Source organism: Borostomias antarcticus (genome assembly GCF_949987555.1).
Source record: "Borostomias antarcticus genome assembly, chromosome: 17".
Taxonomy (NCBI): Eukaryota; Metazoa; Chordata; class Actinopteri; order Stomiiformes; family Stomiidae; genus Borostomias; species Borostomias antarcticus.
In genome coordinates, this window is record NC_140250.1 from 23,456,250 (window position 1) to 23,477,530 (window position 21,281).

General features: G+C 50.6%; 2 protein-coding genes across 3 annotated transcripts in view; one reads left to right on the plus strand and one right to left on the minus strand.

Moving 5' to 3' along the window:
- The first annotated feature begins 166 nt into the window (after positions 1–166).
- tfg (trafficking from ER to golgi regulator) lies at positions 167–19,830 on the plus strand. 2 transcript variants are annotated; one of them, XM_084451696.1, is made up of 8 exons: positions 167–289; positions 2,969–3,182; positions 3,554–3,637; positions 7,895–8,041; positions 8,896–9,063; positions 9,384–9,533; positions 17,010–17,105; positions 17,465–19,830. In XM_084451696.1, exons 2-8 carry the CDS (start codon positions 2,999–3,001, stop codon positions 17,854–17,856), a joined length of 1,221 nt encoding a protein of 406 aa, XP_084307822.1. In that variant the 5' UTR covers positions 167–289; positions 2,969–2,998; the 3' UTR covers positions 17,857–19,830. The 2 variants fall into 2 exon arrangements, with proteins under 2 accessions (XP_084307822.1, XP_084307823.1); XM_084451697.1 differs by having other exon boundaries at positions 17,468–19,830.
- Positions 19,831–20,490: 660 nt separating this feature from the next.
- abi3bpa (ABI family, member 3 (NESH) binding protein a) overlaps positions 20,491–21,281 on the minus strand; it is a gene marked incomplete at both ends in the record, with an annotated part of 26,639 nt that continues 25,848 nt past the window's right edge. The window contains 2 exons of the mRNA XM_084452112.1: positions 20,491–20,606; positions 20,778–20,900. Of these exons, the coding sequence (XP_084308238.1) occupies positions 20,491–20,606; positions 20,778–20,900 (239 nt within the window). The remainder of the gene's footprint in view (positions 20,607–20,777; positions 20,901–21,281) is intronic.

A 21,281-nucleotide genomic window follows, 5' to 3' on the forward strand; every position in this document is an offset into this window, starting at 1 on the left:
ATGCTTACACTATAGCATATTCACTGAGCTTGTTGTGGACCTGTCCTCAGTTCATTGCTCGGCCACCCTACATCCATGGACCCAGCGTGAGGTTGCAAGCTTCCGTTGTGCGCCTGCGTAGCGCCGTGTGCCACGTACGGGTTGACGTCATGGTTGACGTAAACAGGCCAGAGGAGTTCCTGATGTAAGGTTGGTATCTGTCAGTGCCAGCTTTCCCGGTGAACAGCTTTGGGTGGACAAGTCCCCTTGACAGAACCACCGAAAAGCGGGATCAAGTCGTCCAGTTCGGGTGAGAACCGAGCGCCCATTGTTTCCATCCAAACGAAGGACATGGCATTAAAGTGGTAGATCTCGTTAGCCACCAAATGTTAGCCACCGTAGCATTTTCGCTAGGCTAACTGCTAGCTGCTGCTGTTTTCCATGTTACATTGGTTTAATATATCGGTAGGCCATCGTCTCGCTATCCCCGAAGTCAATGAATAGTAACAAATATTTTAGTTGATAAGTAAAAAATGGTCAATACTGACTTCCTGATGCCGGTAATGAAGTAGGTCAATGGAGCACTATTTTGCAGGATGCCAACATTCCACATTGTAACGGCAATACACATGGGTCTTTATTTGGCATGGTTCTATATCCGGTCAGTGACACAGGAAAATGGCCTAGAGAGAGCTAGCATTAGCTCTGTTATGATGGGATTGACGTACTATACTATTTAACTATTTAACTTTTTGACTGTTATTTGTCTTTCAACAGTTGGAAAGCGTTTTGTTTGAATTATCTAACGTTAGCTTGTGGGGACGTTGTTCAGTTAGCTAAACATGGTAGCCATCTCTGACGTTAGCTAAAGACAGCTAGCCTCACATTAATGGTGCGTTCGTTTGTGGTCGGAGGTGGCAAGTCGCAAGTAGCAAAATACCTTCCTCCGACCTGTGTGCATTCGAGCTATATACCATTATATCACAGTTACCTAGTTATATCTATATACCATTATATCACAGTTACCTAGTTATATCTATATACCATTATATCACAGTTACCTAGTTATATCTATATACCATTATATCAGTTACCTAGTTATATCTATATACCATTATATCACAGTTACCTAGTTATATCTATATACCATTATATCACAGTTACCTAGTTATATCTATATACCATTATATCACAGTTACCTAGTTATATCTATATACCATTATATCACAGTTACCTAGTTATATCTATATACCATTATATCACAGTTACCTAGTTATATCTATATACCATTATATCACAGTTACCTAGTTATATCTATATACCATTATATGTTTATATCACAGTTACCTAGTTATATCTATATACCATTATATCACAGTTACCTAGTTATATCTATATACCATTATATCACAGTTACCTAGTTATATCTATATACCATTATATCACAGTTACCTAGTTATATCTATATACCATTATATCACAGTTACCTAGTTATATCTATATACCATTATATCCCAGTTACCTAGTTATATCTATATACCATTATATCCCAGTTACCTAGTTATATCTATATACCATTATATCACAGTTACCTAGTTATATCTATATACCATGATATCACAGTTACCTAGTTATATCTATATACCATTATATCACAGTAACCTAGTTATATCTATATACCATTATATCACAGTTACCTAGTTATATCTATATACCATTATATCACAGTTACCTAGTTATATCTATATACCATGATATCACAGTTACCTAGTTATATCTATATACCATTATATCCCAGTTACCTAGTTATATCTATATACCATTATATCACAGTTACCTATTTATATCTATATACCATTATATCACAGTTACCTAGTTATATCTATATACCATTATATCACAGTTACCAGGTTATATCTAGTGCATTCGAGCAACTGGAGGCTGAGAAACATATCCGAATTTGCGACGAGGAAGTGCGAGTTCATGAGGTGTTTTATTTAATCATTCCTAGTAGCAAGTCGCAAATTGCCACCTCCCAGTTATAAACGAACGCACCATAAACCTCGCCCATTTGAGTAGACGAGTGTTAGCTAGCGTCGTTATTTATCAGGCTCGGCAAAGGGTGGAGCAACTTCAGGCTTTGCCAGTTGTGGCTAGAAAGGGTGCGTCAATGTGACTTGTGTGTGTCTGTAGACTTCTCCTGGTTTCTTAGCCAACGTTAGCTAATGCTAGCGTGTGTTTTTCTTGACAGGTAACTTCCAGCTAGCAATTTACTTTTCTAGATTCGTTGAAGAAGCGTTGATTTGCTTTATAACCCCTTCTTGTTCTGATTCCATTAGTTAGCCGATAACTGAGGGATTTGGGCACCTGATAATGCACCCTCAGCCTACCTAGCCCACACCTACCTACCTATTCAACTCACTCACTCACTCACTCACTCACTCACTCACTCTCTCTGAAATATTTTGCACCATCATTGATCAATAGTGAAGAGCCACGCAACACACCATGTAACTCATTCCCTTATCAATAGGCATACGTACTTATGGCCAAAGTCTGGGGAAGACTATAGGATAGGACAGCCCCAGCAGGATATGGTACATGGAACTGTAGGCTATAGGCCTGTTCCAGCACCGCCTGTCATATATGAACTTCAGACTTTGGAAGCAGACCACTACAGCAGTGAGGTGGCTCCAGACCAGTGTCCAGGTTTAGCACAACAACTTCAATCATTAGTCTTATTGAGAAAAATCTTTAATTTGATAGGATTGAATTGAAGGTAATTTATTAAGATCTAAGACTAATTTGATTACCCATCAATATCAAATAATTTGATACCCATCAATATCATAACCAAAACACTGTGTGTAGGATGACCTAGGTCTAATGTATTTGTATTCATTTGTGATTCACTCAGTACAATGGGCAGCGTTTGTGTTGTGTGCATGCTGCGTGTTGTTTACCTGTTCTTGGCCCCGCCCCTCTCCAGCGGCGGGAGCAGCAGAGGGCGGTCGGCACCATGAACGGACAGCTCGACCTCAGCGGGAAGCTTATCATCAAGGCCCAGCTGGGCGATGACATCAGACGCATCCCCATCCACAACGAGGACATCACCTACGACGAGCTGGTGCTCATGATGCAGCGCGTGTTCCGCGGCAAGCTGCTGAGCAACGACGAGGTCACCATCAAGTACAAAGACGAGGGTAAGAGGGCGGAACACAATGGTTGCCATGTCACTGTCACCGTGTCGCGCGCTGTTCCATTGTCGAGGGCGCACACGCTCACTAGGGCTGCATGTCCTGTGTGAGACCAGACCACCGTCAGGGCCCAGGATAAGAGACGAGAAAGAAGAGTATCATTGAGCCGGATGGATCTTTATTGGTCAGTTTTGCAACCGAAAGGCCAGGCTACTATCACATACAAGCACAAGGGTAAGGGCAAGGGTAGGAGACTGGACTCAGTAGCAGAACAGAGCAGGCCCTGTATCCACAGCATCTGTTGTACGTCCTGATTTGACCCCTTAATTGATTTAAATTTGTTTTTTTTCCCCATCTCTCCTGCTCTCTTCTTGCAGACGATGACCTCATCACTATTTTCGACAGCTCAGACCTCTCCTTCGCCATCCAGTGCAGTAGAATACTGAAACTCACCTTGTTCGGTAAGAATACTCCCATTCTGTCCACGTCAGAAACAAACTTAACTGTGTTCACGGAAGTCCTTAAAAATCCCTGGTCTCTTCTGAACGCTTGGATTCCTGGCCATCCAGGCATATCTGTTGAGTCAACTGCAGGCTACTCTGCTTGCTAACGGCAGTCCGTCATTTAATATCACAACAGTAGCCTTCAGCTCTACAAGATGGCATTCCTTCCTCTCCCTCCCTCCCTACCTCCCTACCTCCCTACCTACCTCCCTCCCTCCCTCCCTACCTCCCTACCTATCTGCCTTTTGTCCCGCAAACCACAGGCGCTCTGTTGCTACTCATAGAGCAACAATTCCTGCTTCTCTCTCTCCTCCCTCCCGTGATCCGATCGTCATGTACAGCATCTGGTCACAGGAGGGCAGTCTTACCCCATGTTTTCCCTCAGTAAAACCATGTCCTTAACCTTTCCTCTCTGCCTTCTTATCAGCTACAGGTATGCTTTATAATCTGCGGATGTATTCCTTGTAGGGGTGGGAATCTCAAGGCAACTCATGATTCGTTTCCGATTCATAGGGCAACGATGCGATTCGAAAACGATTTATCGATTATGAAATGATTATCGATGCATCTTGATGCATCAACATTTTTTATTGGCGTCTCACGTTTGTTGTGTTCCCAAAGTATTGCTCGACCCACCTTGCATACTGTGTGGCTCTTGTCTAGCTCGACCCACCTTGCATACTGTGTGGCTCTTGTCTTGCTCGACCCACCTTGCATACTGTGTGGCTCTTGTCTAGGTATATCTTCCCTTCAGCTCATACTGTGTGGCTCTTGTCTAGGTTTATCTTCCCTTCAGCTTAGATATAGATCTATTATATACATAGAAGCCAAAGTGCTCGCATACTGTATCGCTTTTAAAACAGCGGGTGCCGGTCGGATAAAGTTTGTTTTGCGTCCATTACGTAACTTACGATTCACCAACTTTGTTTCACCATCAAGCTCCAAGGAATTTACGCTTACAGTGTGGGCCCTTTTTTTCTTTCATTTCTGATTGAGGTTTCCACGTCAAGCGATGCATCGTTCGAGACAGAATCGCAACGCATCTAAAACCATTTTTTATTCCCCCAACCCTTTAGAAGAGTAAACTTTATTTCTTGTATTCTGCAAATGTGCCTCTGTAGTGCCAGTAGACCACATTTCATGAAACAGAGGAGATATGGCAACACAACACTTGCTTTCTAAAACACTTGCTTGTTGGGAACACAATTGAAGCCAGATGAAATAAATACATAAAAACCCACTCCCTTTTGCAGTACAGTCTGGACTTCTTCCCATCCAAATCGATTTCCAGGAATTACTACAGTAACCGGGCCAATCAGGGACTGCATCCTAACTGCTCTTCTGCCCCCCTAGCTTCTGATTGGATCTCATCGTTGATGATGTGAAATACAGCCATACATGCAGTTATTTCAGAAATAGACTGAAATAACAACAATTAAACAAGAACATGAGTATGGACTAGCGGAGTTTCTCAGCGGAAAAGATGTTTTCGCCGTTCTCCCGAATGGTTTCACCAAACGTTTTGTTACGCTCATTGGCTGAAGGAGTTTGTCAAGGCTCAAGTGCTCCCACCCACTGTAATCGTTCTGGGCAGCTAGAAGTCCAGACTATATCGCAAAAGGGATTTTTTTATTTTTTTTCCAAGGAAGTCTGTCTTCCAAGCTAGTGAAGCATGACGGCGTGCTACCGCTAGCTAGGTCTGCTAGAGTGTTGGCTACGCCTGATTGACGTGTGCTTTCGGCCTGCATGTCAGCCCTGCGTCGGTGTTTATCCACGCACATCCCTCGACCCCCGCTTTCCATATCCAATGGCAGCAGACCCCCATGATGTCATTTCCTGTGCTCTGCTCCCAATTAGACAGCGGCAGCGGCGTGCTCCATCCCTGCCGTTATTAGAGACGGGGATTGGCACAGAAAAGAAAATATGAAAGACAGAATGAAGGAGAAAAAGAGAAAGGAGGGAAGAAAATGAATGTTATCTGGGGATATTTGGTTTCCCCCCTCCCTCACCGAGCGTTAAGTGGCGGGGGCCCGACCACGTGCCGCGGTCCCATCCTCACGTGCGGCGGCGTTCCCAGACATGTGTGGCGAGATGAGGAGGTGGTGAGAAAAGGCTGGATCCTCCTGTCGGTCCATCCCTCGTCTGTTCAGTGTCACACACACACACACACACACACACTACTAGAGGAATCTGGGCGCCAGTAGGGGACGCCCCTAGGTCAGTCAAGAAGAGCTGTTTTTAAGGATTCGGAATCTGCGCTCAACATGTGGAATTCGTCCGCCGGTCTCCCGTACAGTGTCCCGGGATAAACCCCTGACTGACCGCAGCGAGAGCGGCGATGACAGTCCGGCGGCGCCAGACCATGTGTGAAGACACCGGGCCCCGACACGCTCAGTCACATCAATGCTCAAACAAACTTGATGGTCCCCACTGTGGTTCTCACAGCCGCCCCCCCGAGCTCCCCACCGCTCTCCTCCACTACCCCGAATCCATAGTGCGAGGCGGTCGGGGGGTCCAGGCGTGCTGATGATGATGAGGTTGCCAGTCGGTTTGGGGATGTCATGTCAGTCCCTCGCTTGTCCCCCCTGATGTATGGAGCGTCTCTGTAGAGCAGCTCGCCGAGCTGATGGACGACCTCTGTAGTCTTCCTGAGCCCCAGACCTGGGGTGTGAAGAGGGCTGTACGCAAACAGGAGAGCAGGGACCGATCCATCACCCACGCACGGGCAGAACACACACACACACACGGGCGCTCTTGGACACATCATTCACAGCAATTGTAGACCCTTCCAAACTATTGAAATGCAGTCATGCATCTATCTGAACCGAAGTCACTGTTCATAAAACCGAAGGCTTTGTGTGTTTATCCTAGATTACATAACCAGAGTGTTGACATGGACGTCATGTCGTCATTTGCACGTTTGCCCTTCTGTTGTGTTTGACTTCGGCTCTTTGGTTTTGAATGTAGCTTTTGCCCATTTCTGCAGTGGAAAATTGTGGTTAGGCCTGTCTCGTGACATCCCACGTTATTTGCCGTTGGGCCTTGTGGTTTGACCTGTGAATGTGAAGCCTAAAGTCACTGTCCAGAATGTGGGCTTGACCCACGTCTGACCAGACAGGTGCACCACATAAACACCCACCCACCCACACATAAATAACAGAGGGTAGGATTGTAGCGCGTGTCGTGTGCGCGAGACGGAGTGAATAGTGTGTTTTTTCGTGCTTTAACCACAACATTCCTGATTGCTGAGATGCTGACAGGCGAAGGAAACAACCCCCCACTCTCTCTCACACACACACACACACACACACACACACACACAAACACGTGCACGGGCACACACACCTGCAGAGATACTGACCCCACTGGACTGCTTTTGTATGAATTCTGTGTGCGTGTGTGTGTGTATGTGGCGATACAGGGGTCTGACTCGTGCGTCTGGTGTCTGGTTGCCATGTTTTTGGTGGCTCCAGAGCCGAAAACCATGGTCCATTAATCCTACTTAGCTTGAGCGTGCCTGGTTTAATCTAGCCGGTCTGGACCGGTCCGAACCCCGACCGCGTACCGTCTCCTCTCTTATGTACCGTGACCAGATCGACCCACAGTGTCTCCTGTGTGCGGCAACCCACCCAGAAGACCAACACTCGACACTCAACCTCAACCCGGTCCTGGAACCGCCACAGTGGAGCCAAACAACTGTGTTCTTGTTAGTCCGCCAGAAAGCAGAGACTGTGTCCCGATACTCGGCAGGGTTCTAGTGGGGCAGGAGCAGGCAGAGCTGGTGGCCTGGGGAACCTCCTCCCTCCTCCTCCTCATGCCTCGTTTCTCCTCTCAGCTTCTTGCAAACCATTTTGTCCAACGATTAGCTCACCAACTATTGATGTGTTTTGCTGGAATAGGGTGTATTGTCTCTCAACTGTAAATACAGGATTTTTTTTATTAAACTGCTATTTTGTCCTCTCTCTCTTTCTCTGTCTCTACCTCCCTTCATCTCTATCTCTCTCCCTCTCCCCTCTCTCTCTCTCCCTCTCCATCTCTCTCTGTCTCTGTCTCTCTCTCTCTCTCCATCTCTCTCTCCATCTCTCCATCTCTCCCTCTCCCCTCTCTCTCTCTCCATCTCTCTCTCTCCATCTCTCTCTCTCCATCTCTCTCTCTCCATCTCTCTTTCTCTCTCTCTCTCTCTCTCTCTCTCTCTCTCTCTCTCTCTCTCTCTAGTGAATGGCCAGCCACGACCCCTGGAGTCCAGTCAGGTGAAGTACCTGCGCAGGGAGCTCATCGAGCTCAGGAACAAAGTCAACCGCCTCCTGGACAGTCTGGAGCCCCCCTCAGAGCCTGGCCGGGCCGCCACCGCACCAGACAGCGGTAAACACACCCCACACACGCGGGTTAGGTGTGTGTTTTATCAAGTCGTCAAGTCGTAAACCCTCTTTGGAACCAACCGTCCCTGGTAGAGTTAGTTTGTTCTCCCTCCAAAACATCCCTCACTACCAGTGACACCAACCAATCACTTCCCTCCCTTGCCATATGCCCAAGGGGCGATGTCCCATGATGCTTTGCAGCAATATTGGGCCATAATGTGTGTGTGATGGAGAGGAGCAGGTGGGTGTGTCTGAGGTGTGGGGAGATCTTTCACAAGGTTGTTCTGTTCACACCCCATGTCCACGCACGATGAGTCTGAGTGTGTGTGTGTGTTTGCGTCCTTCTGTCTTCGGTAGAGTTTTGCTCATCTCTCATCTGTATTGAAACATCTCTCTTCATCCCAACTTCCTCCTCTCTCCTCTTCCTCCTCCATCTTTCTCCCTCTTCCCTCCTCCCTCTCTTCCTCGTCCCTCTCTCTCCCTCCTCCCTCTCTTCCTCCTCAATCTCTCCCTCCTTTTCCTCCTCCATCTCTCTCCCTCCTCTTCCTCCTCCCTCTCTTCCTCCTCCATCTCTCTACCTCCTCCTCTCTCCTCTTCCTCCTCCCTCTCACCATCCTCCTCTCTCCTCTTCCTCCTCCCTCTCTTCCTCCTCCATCTCTCTCCCTCCTCATCTCTCCTCTTCCTCCTCCCTCTCACCATCCTCCTCTCTCCTCTTCCTCCTCCCTCTCTTCCTCCTCCATCTCTCTCCCTCCTCATCTCTCCTCTTCCTCCTCCCTCTCACCATCCTCCTCTCTCCTCTTCCTCCTCCCTCTCTTCCTCCATCTCTCTCCCTCCCTCCCTCCCTCTCTCTAACCCCAGAGTCGGCAGATGGGCGTGAGGGGAAGGCGGTGGCGGCGGAGCCGGTCCTAAAGCAGACCACCCCGGTCAGCGCCGCCAGCATGTCCGCCTTCGATCCGCTCAAGAACCAGGACGAGGTCAGCAAGAGCGTCATCTCCTCCTTCGGACTGAGCGAGGATCAGATCCAAGGTACTAATCAGCCAACTAGTCAATCAATCACTCCGTCAATCAGTGCAACTCTCCTTCAACGCTGTCACATGATGCTGTTTGTGGACCCAAGCAAACCCCTCTCTCTCTGTCTCTCTCTCTGTCTCTCTCTCTGTCTCTCTCTCTCTGTCTGCCTGTTTTTCTGCCTCTCTCTCTCTCTCTACCTCCCTTCATCTCTATCTCTCTCCCTCTCCCCTCTCTCTCTCTCCCTCTCCCCTCTCTCTCTCTCTCCATCTCTCTCTCTCCATCTCTCTCTCTCTCTCTCTCTCTCTCTCTCTCTCTCTCTCCCTCTCTCCCTCTAGCTCCCCCTGGTATAGCAGCTGAGGAGCGCTCAGGGACTCCAGACAGTATTGCCTCCTCCACCTCTGCGGCCCCCCAGCCAGGAGTGGCCCCCCAGCCCCAGGCCCCCTACGCTGGGGTGCAGCAGCAAGCACCCCCCGCCGGCATGGATGGTGAGCACGCACACACACACACACACACACACACACACACACCGGCCTCCAGGCTCCCCAAGAACAAAGGTCAGAAAGAGCTCCTATGGTGTGTATAATTGCAGTGGCATTAGTGTATTTTCATTACCAAGGACGGACACACACACACACGCACGCACACACACGCACGGACAGGAAGCCCCCACTGGGCCAGCTCTTAGTAGTACGTTTGGGGGCTGTATAGTGTGTTTATGAGTGGGGAGGAAGGCAGACTTAGCAGTTTGGAGGTTCAGCACCTCTGGCTAAATGTGTCCTAAGTGCCTCTGGTCCACTGAGGCCTCTTAACACTACTTCCTGGCTGAGAGTGTGTTCTGTGCTTTGCACGCTGAGTCACTTGCTGCTCCTCTAAGCGAGAGTGAAATGGACTTTCCCCCAAACACTAATCTGTCTTCCGTGCCCTAGACTAGGGTGACTCCTCTGTCCCAGACCAGGGTAACTCCTCTGTCCTAGACCAGGGTAACTCCTCTGTCCCAGACCAGGGTAACTCCTCTGTCCTAGACCAGGGTGACTCCTCTGTCCTAGACCAGGGTAACTCCTCTGTCCTAGCCAAGGTAACTCCTCTGTCCTAGACCAGGGTAACTCCTCTGTCCTAGACCAGGGTAACTCCTCTGTCCTAGACCAGGGTAACTCCTCTGTCCCAGACCAGGGTAACTCCTCTGTCCCAGACCAGGGTGACTCCTCTGTCCCAGACCAGGGTGACTCCTCTGTCCTAGGCCAGGGTAACTCCTCTGTCCTAGGCCAGGGTAACTCCTCTGTCCTAGGCCAGGGTAACTCCTCTGTCCTAGGCCAGGGTAACTCCTCTGTCCTAGGGCAGGGTAACTCCTCTGTCCTAGACCAGGGTAACTCCTCTGTCCCAGACCAGGGTAACTCCTCTGTCCTAGGGCAGGGTAACTCCTCTGTCCCAGACCAGGGTAACTCCTCTGTCCTAGGCCTGGGTAGTCCTATGCCAATGAAGAAATCAAGAAAGATAAAACATTTTAAAATGAAGAGCCCCTCGAAGCATAAGATGGAATTTAAAACCCACCCATGCCCGATCCAAAATTCCTAATTTTTCCCCGAATTGTTTTTTTTATTCCCCAAATATCTTTTTCTATTCTCCGAATAGTTTTTTCTATTCTCTGAATAGTTTTTCCTATTCTCCGAATTGTTTTTCCTATTCCCCGAATAGTATTCCCACTAATTTTCACCAATTTTTTTTTCCAGATAGGCTGATTTCCTCAGAGGTTCCAGAAAGTTATCAAATAAAGAAATCAAGTAAAATACAACATAACATAAACCAGCAGCAGATGATCCCAGTGTTCTCAAAGGCACGTGGTTGTCAGGAGAGTTGGCGATGTAGTTTGGTCCTTGCCAACTCCTCTGTCCAGGCCAGGGTAACTGCTTTGTCCTAGACCAAGGTGACTCCTCTGTCCTAGGCCAGGGTAACTCCTCTGTCCTAGGCCAGGGTAACTGCTTTGTCCTAGGACATGGTAACTGCTTTGTCCTAGGACAGGGTAACTGCTTTGTCCTAGGACATGGTAACTGCTTTGTCCTAGGACATGGTAACTGCTTTGTCCTAGGCCATGGTAGCTCTCTCCTAGTTCAGGGACCTTCTATGGTGAGTGTTGCAGTGTGTCTGTTTCGTGCCACTGCGCCGTTCTGCTCCAGTAATGTTGTTCCACAGCCTCAAACCACAAGAGTCCCAGTCCAACACCCAGCCTCACACCACAAGAGTCCCAGTCCAACACCCAGCCTCACACCACAAGAGTCCCAGTCCAACACCCAGCCTCACACCACAAGAGTCCCAGTCCAACACCCAGCCTCACACCACAAGAGTCCCAGTCCAACACCCAGCCTCACACCACAAGAGTCCCAGTCCAACACCCAGCCTCACACCACAAGAGTCCCAGTCCAACACCCAGCCTCACACCACAAGAGTCCCAGTCCAACACCCAGCCTCACACCACAAGAGTCCCAGTCCAACACCCAGCCTCACACCACAAGAGTCCCAGTCCAACACCCAGCCTCACACCACAAGAGTCCCAGTCCAACACCCAGCCTCACACCACAAGAGTCCCAGTCCAACACCCAGCCTCACACCACAAGAGTCCCAGTCCAACACCCAGCCTCACACCACAAGAGTCCCAGTCCAACACCCAGCCTCACACCACAAGAGTCCCAGTCCAACACCCAGCCTCACACCACAAGAGTCCCAGTCCAACACCCAGCCTCACACCACAAGAGTCCCAGTCCAACACCCAGCCTCACACCACAAGAGTCCCAGTCCAACACCCAGCCTCACACCACAAGAGTCCCAGTCCAACACCCAGCCTCACACCACAAGAGTCCCAGTCCAACACCCAGCCTCACACCACAAGAGTCCCAGTCCAACACCCAGCCTCACACCACAAGAGTCCCAGTCCAACACCCAGCCTCACACCACAAGAGTCCCAGTCCAACACCCAGCCTCACACCACAAGAGTCCCAGTCCAACACCCAGCCTCACACCACAAGAGTCCCAGTCCAACCCCCAGCCTCACACCACAAGAGTCCCAGTCCAACACCCAGCCTCACACCACAAGAGTCCCAGTCCAACACCCAGCCTCACACCACAAGAGTCCCAGTCCAACACCCAGCCTCACACCACAAGAGTCCCAGTCCAACACCCAGCCTCACACCACAAGAGTCCCAGTCCAACACCCAGGCTTGTTTTCCTGCTCCGCTCTCCCAGTCCGTCTCCCAGCAGGCTCTATTAATAACCCCAGGAGTGAGTCACAATAATGAGCTTTTTCATACCAAGTTTGGTCTCGATTTATAGAGAGGAATAAAATCTTTGTGTTGTACAGTTCAAATGGAAGTGACCCCCATCTTGTTAGAATTAGCTGCAACGCACACACACACACACGTGCACACACACACACGCACGCGACTGACTAAGGCAGTAACCACAGGAGGGGACACCCACAGACGGCTTTATGAAACCGAGCCCCACACCCAGCCCTCCTGTCTGGGCCCCCACCCGGTCCCACGGCCCCCGCCGCACCTGAACCAGATTAGACCCCCCCCCTTCGGAAACCCGGCGGCGCGTCTCTTTAGACCGACGCCAGACGCCGACACGGACCACCGCGGCCCCCTCCCTTCCTCCAGACTCTCCGTGCTGCTTTTATCCGAGCGCTCGAGGCTGGTTTCCCTGGGCACGGATCAAGTCCCGAGATTAAACCCTTTCAAGGTCAAATACAATCAAATATAAACAGGAATAGAATGAATCTCTATCCTTGAAACCGGCCCTGAGAGGAAAAGGCTGCGTAGCGACGCCCGTTATCGGCGCTCTTCTCGCGTACAAGTCCCGTTTGCGGCCAAACTTATGAGCGACCGCCGTGGAAACGGAGCGGGGTTGTCGCCAGGTCGCAGTCCGGCCGTCTCAGTTCACTGGACCGGACTGCTCGGGACCAGGCTCGTACCGTGCCCTTAATCTCACTTATCTCTGAACCCAGACACACACACACACACCAGGCTGCACAGAAAAACAATCGTCTCCACTCCGGCCAGCAGGAGGGTGGTGAACGAAGAGGGGGGGGGTCGGACCTGTTACAACTGGAGGAATGAATATAAACAAGCCCCTCTCTCCCTCTCCCTCGGTCCTGGCTTGCGTCCTGATCCCCTGGGGGGGGGGGGGGGGTAAATGGTTTTCCATGTTCAGCTTTCATCCCCGCGGCCTTTCTCGTTTAGGAAGGGGGGCGGGGGGTATTCCCAGGAATGGCCTGGGGGGTGTAAGGACTTCCACAGACTGACAGACAGGTGCAGGGATGCTCCAGGGATGTGACTGGAGGCCTTTAGGGTTGTGGGCCTAGCCGTGTAGTTGATGTGTTGTAGGGCTTATTAGTGTGTGTGTGCTTTGTGGCCTGTAGTTCAGTAGAGCCATTGTGACCGCTCTCACGCACACACACACACACACACACACACACACACGCGCACACATACATACGTAAGCACAGAAACATCCAGTGTTTTTATTCCACAACAGCAACACTGCGGGAGTCACTGTGTGAGCAATACGTCCCATCGTGCTCTAAACACGAATCAGCTGTTTGCGTCCAACACAGTCAGTTGCTTTTGTTGTACTCGTGTTTCTTTCCTGAGCGCTCATCCTGTCCCCTGCGCTTATCCTGTCCCCTTTGTGTGTGTGCGTGCGTGCGTTGCCATGGAAACCCCATACACCGAGAGAGCGTTGGCGATGGTCCGAGTCATGGCGAGGAGACCGGAGTATCGGGGGGCCTCCTTTCCTCAGAATTTCCTCCGCGCTCCTCAGGAAAAAAGTGCGGCGTCTCCTCGGGCCCCACGCCTCTCTCCGCGCGTTCAGACGCGGTCGCCTCCGGAACCCCGTCCGACCCGCGCGGCCGGCCGGACGTCTGATATCGCTCCAAACCCCCGACAAGTCCGAGTCTCCTGGACTGTCTCTCTCAGGAGTGTCAGTTCGTCACCCATCCATCCATCCATCCCTGACTTCCAGGAAAGGCTGCTGGGCTGCAGCTGCTTGGCCCGGGGAGGCAGCGCTTGGGCCTGGCTGGGCTGGGAGGACAGGGACCCTGTATTCCTCTGGAGCTCCGAGCCAGGATCGGCCCTGGCTGCTGCTGCTGCTGCTGCTGCCCACTCCACTAATCCACCCCCACACCCGCTCACTTGAATATTACATTTCACCGTTTATTTGAACAGATACCCTGCACCGAGTACCAAGTATGCTCACACACACACACACTCACACTCACTCAGTCACTCTCACTCAAGTCTCACTCAGTCACTCGCTCGCCACGCAGACCTCACCTGGTGTCACCTGTCAACTCCGTGGCCCCGGTTGACCGCGCTGCGCCCGCGTGCTCTCACTCCATCACTCCATCACTCAATCTCGCCCCCTCGTTCGCAGAACTCTCGCTCTCTCGGGGACCCCCCCCCCCGGCCACTTGGACTCCATTCGGCGTATTTTGACGAAACCCAAAGGGGCGATACTGTAGAAGACGTTTTATTGGCTCCCCTTTTGCTCCCTCCCTTTGTGCCAGCGCGCGCGTGTGTGTTTGTGTGTGTGCATGCGTGCGTGTACAGTGTACATACACGTGTGTGTGTGTGTGTGTGTGTGTGTGTGTGTGTGTGTGTGTGTGTGTGTGTGTGTGTGTGTGTGTGTGTGTGTGTGTGTGTGTGTGTGTGTGTGTGTGTGACAGAAACAAAAGGTCAGGGCGTGTGTGTGTGTGTGTATGACAGAAACAAACGGGCGGGGCATGTGCGTGTTAGTTTGGCTCGGTGGCGCTGCACCAGACCCCGGCTGACTTTGGCGCGCACCGACCCGTGTGTACAGAACGCGTCCGCCCTCTCCGCAGTGGGGGGGTTTGGGGGGGGGCTGTTGCTCCCAGCGACAGACTGGATTGAGCCAGCCTTATATAGAAACGGTCTTCCCTCTTCACGACTCCCCTCTTTGAAGACGTGGTCCGGGGGTCTGGGGGTCCGGAGAAGCACGCCGGTCACAGCGCAGCAGCGCATCATTCACCCAGCTCTTCATTTCTGTTTCGCCTGCAACGATGCGCAGCCCGCCGCGTCTCTTCCCTCGCCACGGAGCCCCCCCGCCATTCAGTCTCCCCCGGGGGCGGGAGGAGGATCGGGCCGAGCCTCTCTACTCTGGCCAGCAGGGCTCGACGGCAGCGCATCCCTCCATCGGGCTTGAATAACGTGATGGAAAGCAGACGGGCGACCCGAGAGCCAGTAGCGCACACACACACACACACACTTGGGCTACATCTGTGTCCACACACACACACACACACACACACACACACACACACACACACACACACACACTATTCAATACAGCACTCGGCTCACATCACAGGGATTAACAGTGGGTTTACAGATGATATCTATATCTTTTACAGCCAGGTCCATAAGCTGATGAAGAGTTATTTGTGCGTGCGTCACCTCTCGACTGCCAGAATGAGTGATGGGACATGTCCAGCCCCACCAGATCCATTTCCCCCCATCGAAACGTGTTCAGGCAGGGATCACCATCACCACCACAGTTGTGCTCCAGCTTATATACGTGTGTTGTATGTCTCTCTGGGTGTATTGTCTGTGTATTTGTTTTTTTGCCTAGCTGTGTGTATCTGTATGTTTTTACATCTCGGCCCCGTGTGTGCAAGTCGTGTGTTCTTCGTTGACGTCACCCAGAGCCAAAGATGGCCGACCTGGTTAGCACCCGAGCCCCCTGCCAAACCTATGAGGCCAATGCTAGTCCTTCTCACAGTGGTCACTTAGCCTAGCGTTAGCCGTCTCCATGCAATGCCAATGAGGCTAACACTATCCCTGCGCCCGGAGCACCAGCCCCCATCACCATTTCCAGCGTTGGCGTTAGCCTTGACTGGGCAAAGCCTATGAGGTCAGCTGCGCTAGCTCGGCTCTTGAGCGGAGTTCCCCAGCAAGGGGTTCCATCATGGCCCTTGGTTCAAAGAGTGGAAAATTAATGAACCCTCTTGTTTTGCTGGCGCACAGAACGGCAGTGAACCGTGATGCAGCCTTCTCTCATTAGCCCAAGCCCTGATTGTGTTTTGAGTGTGTCGTCGCCCCCCCACCCCCCATTTTACACCCCGTGGGCTCGGAAAGGGGAAAGCGATGTGGGCCTCGCACCCGGGAGAGAAGCTGGTTGGCCAACGCTTAACATGTTTTGCGCAACAAGCGAGACTGGCTGACGTTCATCGGAAAACTTCGGCGGGGCCGGCGGTTTCCGTGTCTCGCTGAAAGCGTGCAGAAGAGTCCTGACGACCAGCTCTAGCTTCCAGGCGTCGTGACCCCCGATACTCTCCTCTCTTCGGTCCACGCTATCGAGCAGACACTTACACACACACACACACACACACAGACACACACACACAATGACCAGTGAGGTCATTGCTAATATAAGCCCAGGAGGAAGTGACTGTCTGCACACACAGACTGGCCTGTTTGGACAGACGGCACCTCTCTTTGCCCCAAGGCACAAGCGTTTGTTTTGACAGACACCGTGTGTGTGTGTGTGTGTGTGTGTGTGTGTGTTTGCGTGTGTGTGTGTGTGTTGGCGTGCACGTGTACGCCTGTGCGTGTGTGTGGGTAAAGCTCCTTGATGTACGTGGGTAAAACTCCCTGATGTTTATTTTGGAGCCGTGCGGACGGTTTTAATACGCCATAAAAAGTTGTGTCTCTGTCTGGCGGGGCTTTAAGGAACCAATCGCTTTATGACACAGTGGCCACAGCTGTTTGCACTAATACCATACAGCCCTATTCTATCCAGACGTGTGTGTGCGTACGGTACCTGTTTTTTCACTCTGCTCGTCGGCTAGCGTGAGCCTGATACTTGGACTGTGACTTGCCATTGACTTCTCTCTTGCACAACGCTATAGTAATACTGTACATACTGTACCCCCCCCTCCGTTCCCTCTCCAGGCCAGGTGTACCAGCAGTACCAGGCACCAGGTGGATACCCCCCCCAGCAACCTGCCGCCCCCCAGCAGCAACCGTATGGCATGCAGCAGTACCCTGGTGAGACCCCCCCCCCCTGCTCTGTCCTTCTGTCTTCCTGTGTGATGATTGTCTGCTGAAAAAGTACCTTTTTTTTTTTTCCTCTTGAAAAAGATGTAAGTGACAATCTCTCTTTCTCTCGCTCAACCCCCCCCCCCCTCTCTCTCTCTCTCTCTCTCTCTCTCTCTCTCACCCCCTCTCTCTCCCTCTCTCTCACCCCCCCTCCCCCCTCTCTCTCTCTCTATCTCTCTCTCACCCCCCCTCCACCCTCTCTCAATCTCTCTCTCACCCCCCCTCCACCCTCTCTCACCCCCCCTCCCCTCTCTCTCTCTCTCTCTCTCTCCCCCCCCCCTCTCTCTCTCTCCCACCTCTTTCTCCAGCAGGGTACACCCCCCAGCCCGGAGCCCCCCAGGCTGCCCAGCCCCAACAGCAGCAGCAGCAGTTCCAGAACTACCCGGCCCCCGCCGCCCAGGCCCCGGCCCCAGCCTTCCAGGGGGGGCAGCAGCAGCAGCAGCCTCCTCCACCCCAGGGGGCCCAGCAGTACCCTCCCGGCGCCTTCCCTCCCCAAAACTACACCTCCCAAGCCTCCCAGCCTGCCAACTACAACCTGCCGCCTAGCGCCCAGCCCGGCCCGGGGTACCAGCCCCGCCCCGGATACACCCCTCCCCCAGGCAGCAACGTCACTCCGCCCCCCGGGGCGTCTAACCCGTACGCCCGCAACCGACCCCCCTTCGGGCAGGGCTACACCCAGCCAGGCCCAGGATACCGGTAAAGACGGAAGAGAAGGAGGAGGAGTTTCACAGGTCCTCGCACCAAAACTCCAACGACCCCCCCCTCGCCCCACCTCCCCGTCTCCGGTTATTTGGACTGGGCCCGATAAACACGGCCTGCAATTCTGCCAACGCCCCCCGCCCCTTCCGCTCCGAGATATGAAGTCCAAATACGACACATATCCTTGTTTGTACTCTTGTCTCTGTCCAACACACACACAGCTGTCTTCTGTTCTGTCCCTGTCCTATTTCGGGCCCTGTTCTCAGTCTCGCCCCCTCCAGCCCTCTGTGTCCCGTCCGTTGTGGCGATAAACCGCAGTGTCAGTCTGGACATGCACACCTGGGGAGACCAGAACAGGCTGTTGTTCCTCCAGGCCTCCCTTTGTTCTTCATGGTTTATCTGCTCCATGGTAACCCTTGTGGGGCTGACATCACACCCCTATGCGCATCTATACAGTATCCTCGTCGGGTGACGGAAATGACGTTAAGTACTTGATGTATTTGAGATTTAACCGATTGTTTGGGAGGTTTTGGTTCGGGAGGTTTCGCAGGGGTTCCGTTGGTTGCGTCCTTTGGAGCACGATAAGAGGAATTAAAAGTGACCCCTTACTTGGATGTTTTGATTTGCTCACTGTCCGCCGCCATGTTGCTACTCTCATTGACCCCGGCCCTTTGTTCAGAACACTAGATGAATTGATTGTTCAATTGGGACGTGTAGTTTTTAAAGCTTCCAGAACGATCTAGCGTCTTAGATCACTTCTGGAAGGCTTATCGCTCCTTCTCTCTCTCTCTCCCTCTCTCTCTCTCCCTCTCTCTCTCTCCCTCCTTCCCTCTCCCTGTCTTATTCCCATTTTCTCATCTCTATCTTTTCACAGTTTTTTACTAATATATCAATCAGAGATTCCACCTTGAAGTGACATTAGTTGTTTACTGTATGTATAAACGATAACATTTTTCTCTGGCACCCACAGTAATAAAGGCTTTGAGACCCACGTTTGATCCTCTGTTTTTGTTTTGTTTCTTTGGAAAACCAAGAGCTACACTTGTTCCTCTCCAAAGTTTGCTGGCTAACAAGGGGGAATCCTTCTCATTCAGTCCAGGCCCTCACTTTGTGGTTTGTGAGCTCATGACTTTGTGTAAGAATCGCTTCCCTGAGCCTCCCTCTCCTGCTGGGACCTGGAAAAGCGTGGTAATGCTGGGATCCCTGGTTGTTTGTCTAAGCGTGCGTTGTGGTTGGCTGGGTCGTGTGGCGAGGGAGCCTGTAGTTGGTCCCTGCTGTCATCCTGTCTTCCTGAGTGAGAATTTATGTGTAATGGAGAGGGACAGAAGGCTGTTTTGAAATGTGTGTGTGCCTTTGTAGAAAATGTAGTTCACTCGACAAATAGGAGTTGAAACAGTAGTTTAAAAAAAGAAGGAAAAAAAACCATTCTTAGTATTTATTGTTGAAAATAGTTACAGGAATGATTGATTGTACATAATCTCAAACAACTGAAGCCATATGTAAGCAACTGTACAAATGTAAAAATGGCCTTTGTCAGTTGGTTTCAATGATGAGGCTTTATGTACATTTCTAGAAGGACAGGGCAGGCCCACGCCACCAAGGTTCAGAGACTGGTGGCCTTGAAGTGAGAATATTGCATTTCCAATGGACATGGCAGTTAGACTGACCACAATGCAACATTTTTTTCAAAGATAAACTAGAAGTTCCATCTCTGTAACTGCTGTTGAATATGCACTCAAAGACGAGGAAATACGAATCATCACCAGATTCAGTTGCTTCCAAGTGATCCCTTGGATCCTTCAGGTCTGCAATTCCTCCCTATCATTGATTTAAACTATAGTTTGTTGTTCCACAGCGGAGGAACCCATAGAAAGATGCAGATTGAGATGGAATTTTTGCATCAACCGTTAGAGAAAGTCACACCATATACATATAAACAATACTTGCTACTGTGCAAACTGCAACTGCTAATCCCTAAGGCTCAATGAAGAGGGAAATGAATGTACAGTCGTTTGTGTACTGTCTGTGTACCTCTTCTGTAAAATAAATGTCCTGTATGTGGATGAGGACTTGGCATCTTGTGTAAATGTGTGTGTGTGCGTGTGTTTGTACTGTAGGGGGGTCTACTGTATGTGTACTGTATGCTTCTTTATGCACAAGGAACATTTAATAACATGGCCTTGATAAATAACATCATACAAGTTATAACATTTCAGGGAGCCCGCTTCCCAACATTGTTTTCCTGTGTTCATAATTAACATCTTAAATCTGGTGCCCCTCTGTCCCACGTTCACAAGTATCTCCTCATGATGTCATGTTTGATAAATAGTGAAATGAGACCTGTGTAGATATTGTTACGAAACAATAGTTCCATGACGCTGAATGGTCCTGTACACTTTCAGACGAGGGGGAGTGGGACCAGCTTCAGAAAGAGGGTCTTTCTAAAGCGTGCCACACTCGTACCAGCTTTCTGAAGACAAACAGACATGTCTAATCTATGGTCTCCAAGGTAACAAGAGAAAGATCCACCCTCCCCCCCCCACCCCCCAAGGCTCTCTCAGACCCCCACAGTCCTTTCTCCAAGGTGAGTTTGTTCTCCAGTCAGGCATCACCCTGGCCAGCCCTCTACGGGTCCTCACCACTTCCCGGGGATGGGCGTGCCACACTCGTACCAGCCCACATAGGTGATGTGGGAGTTCCCGCCTATCTCCCCGAAGTGGACGGGTTCCTGGCGCACGGCCCTGTAGAACCCTGGATCAGGGAAGCAGAGGGAGGATGGTGAGGCCTCTGTACCATTTCTCAGTAACTTGGATTTGAACTTTTAATTTAATTTAACCTTTATTTATACGTATCCTGTTGATATTAGACTACTATAGTTTGTACTATTGGCCTCTAGACAAAGTGGTCAGAGAAGTGTCTCACCTGTTCTGCGGGGTAGCTGGTCAGCCAGGAGCTGAGAGCCTGTCCGTCCGTCCAGAAAGGAATCTACAAATTGGCAGTGGTCCTCACCATGACCCGTCTGATCTCCAATGTTGTAGAACTTCCCTAGAGAAGGGAGGAGTCCAAGTGTCAAGAGTTAGAAGTACAGACACAAGACAAAAAACAACATTCAATCAATCAATCAATCAAATATATGTAAATATATGTATAGCGTATTTCATACCCAGAGGCAACACAATGCGCTTTACAGAGAACAAGGGAGGTGGGTATACGACCCACCCCAACATTATACACACTATACCTTTATGCACACTTGGCTTTATTAGTGCATGCTCAAATATAGTATTCTTCAAATTCACTTTCATTTGCAATGACCAAAAGAAGAATGGACAATCAATTGTATTTGGACTTATATACAGCATAATACAGTACATTCAGAAAGTATTCATAACCCACTTTTTCCTCATTGTGTTATGTTACAGTACA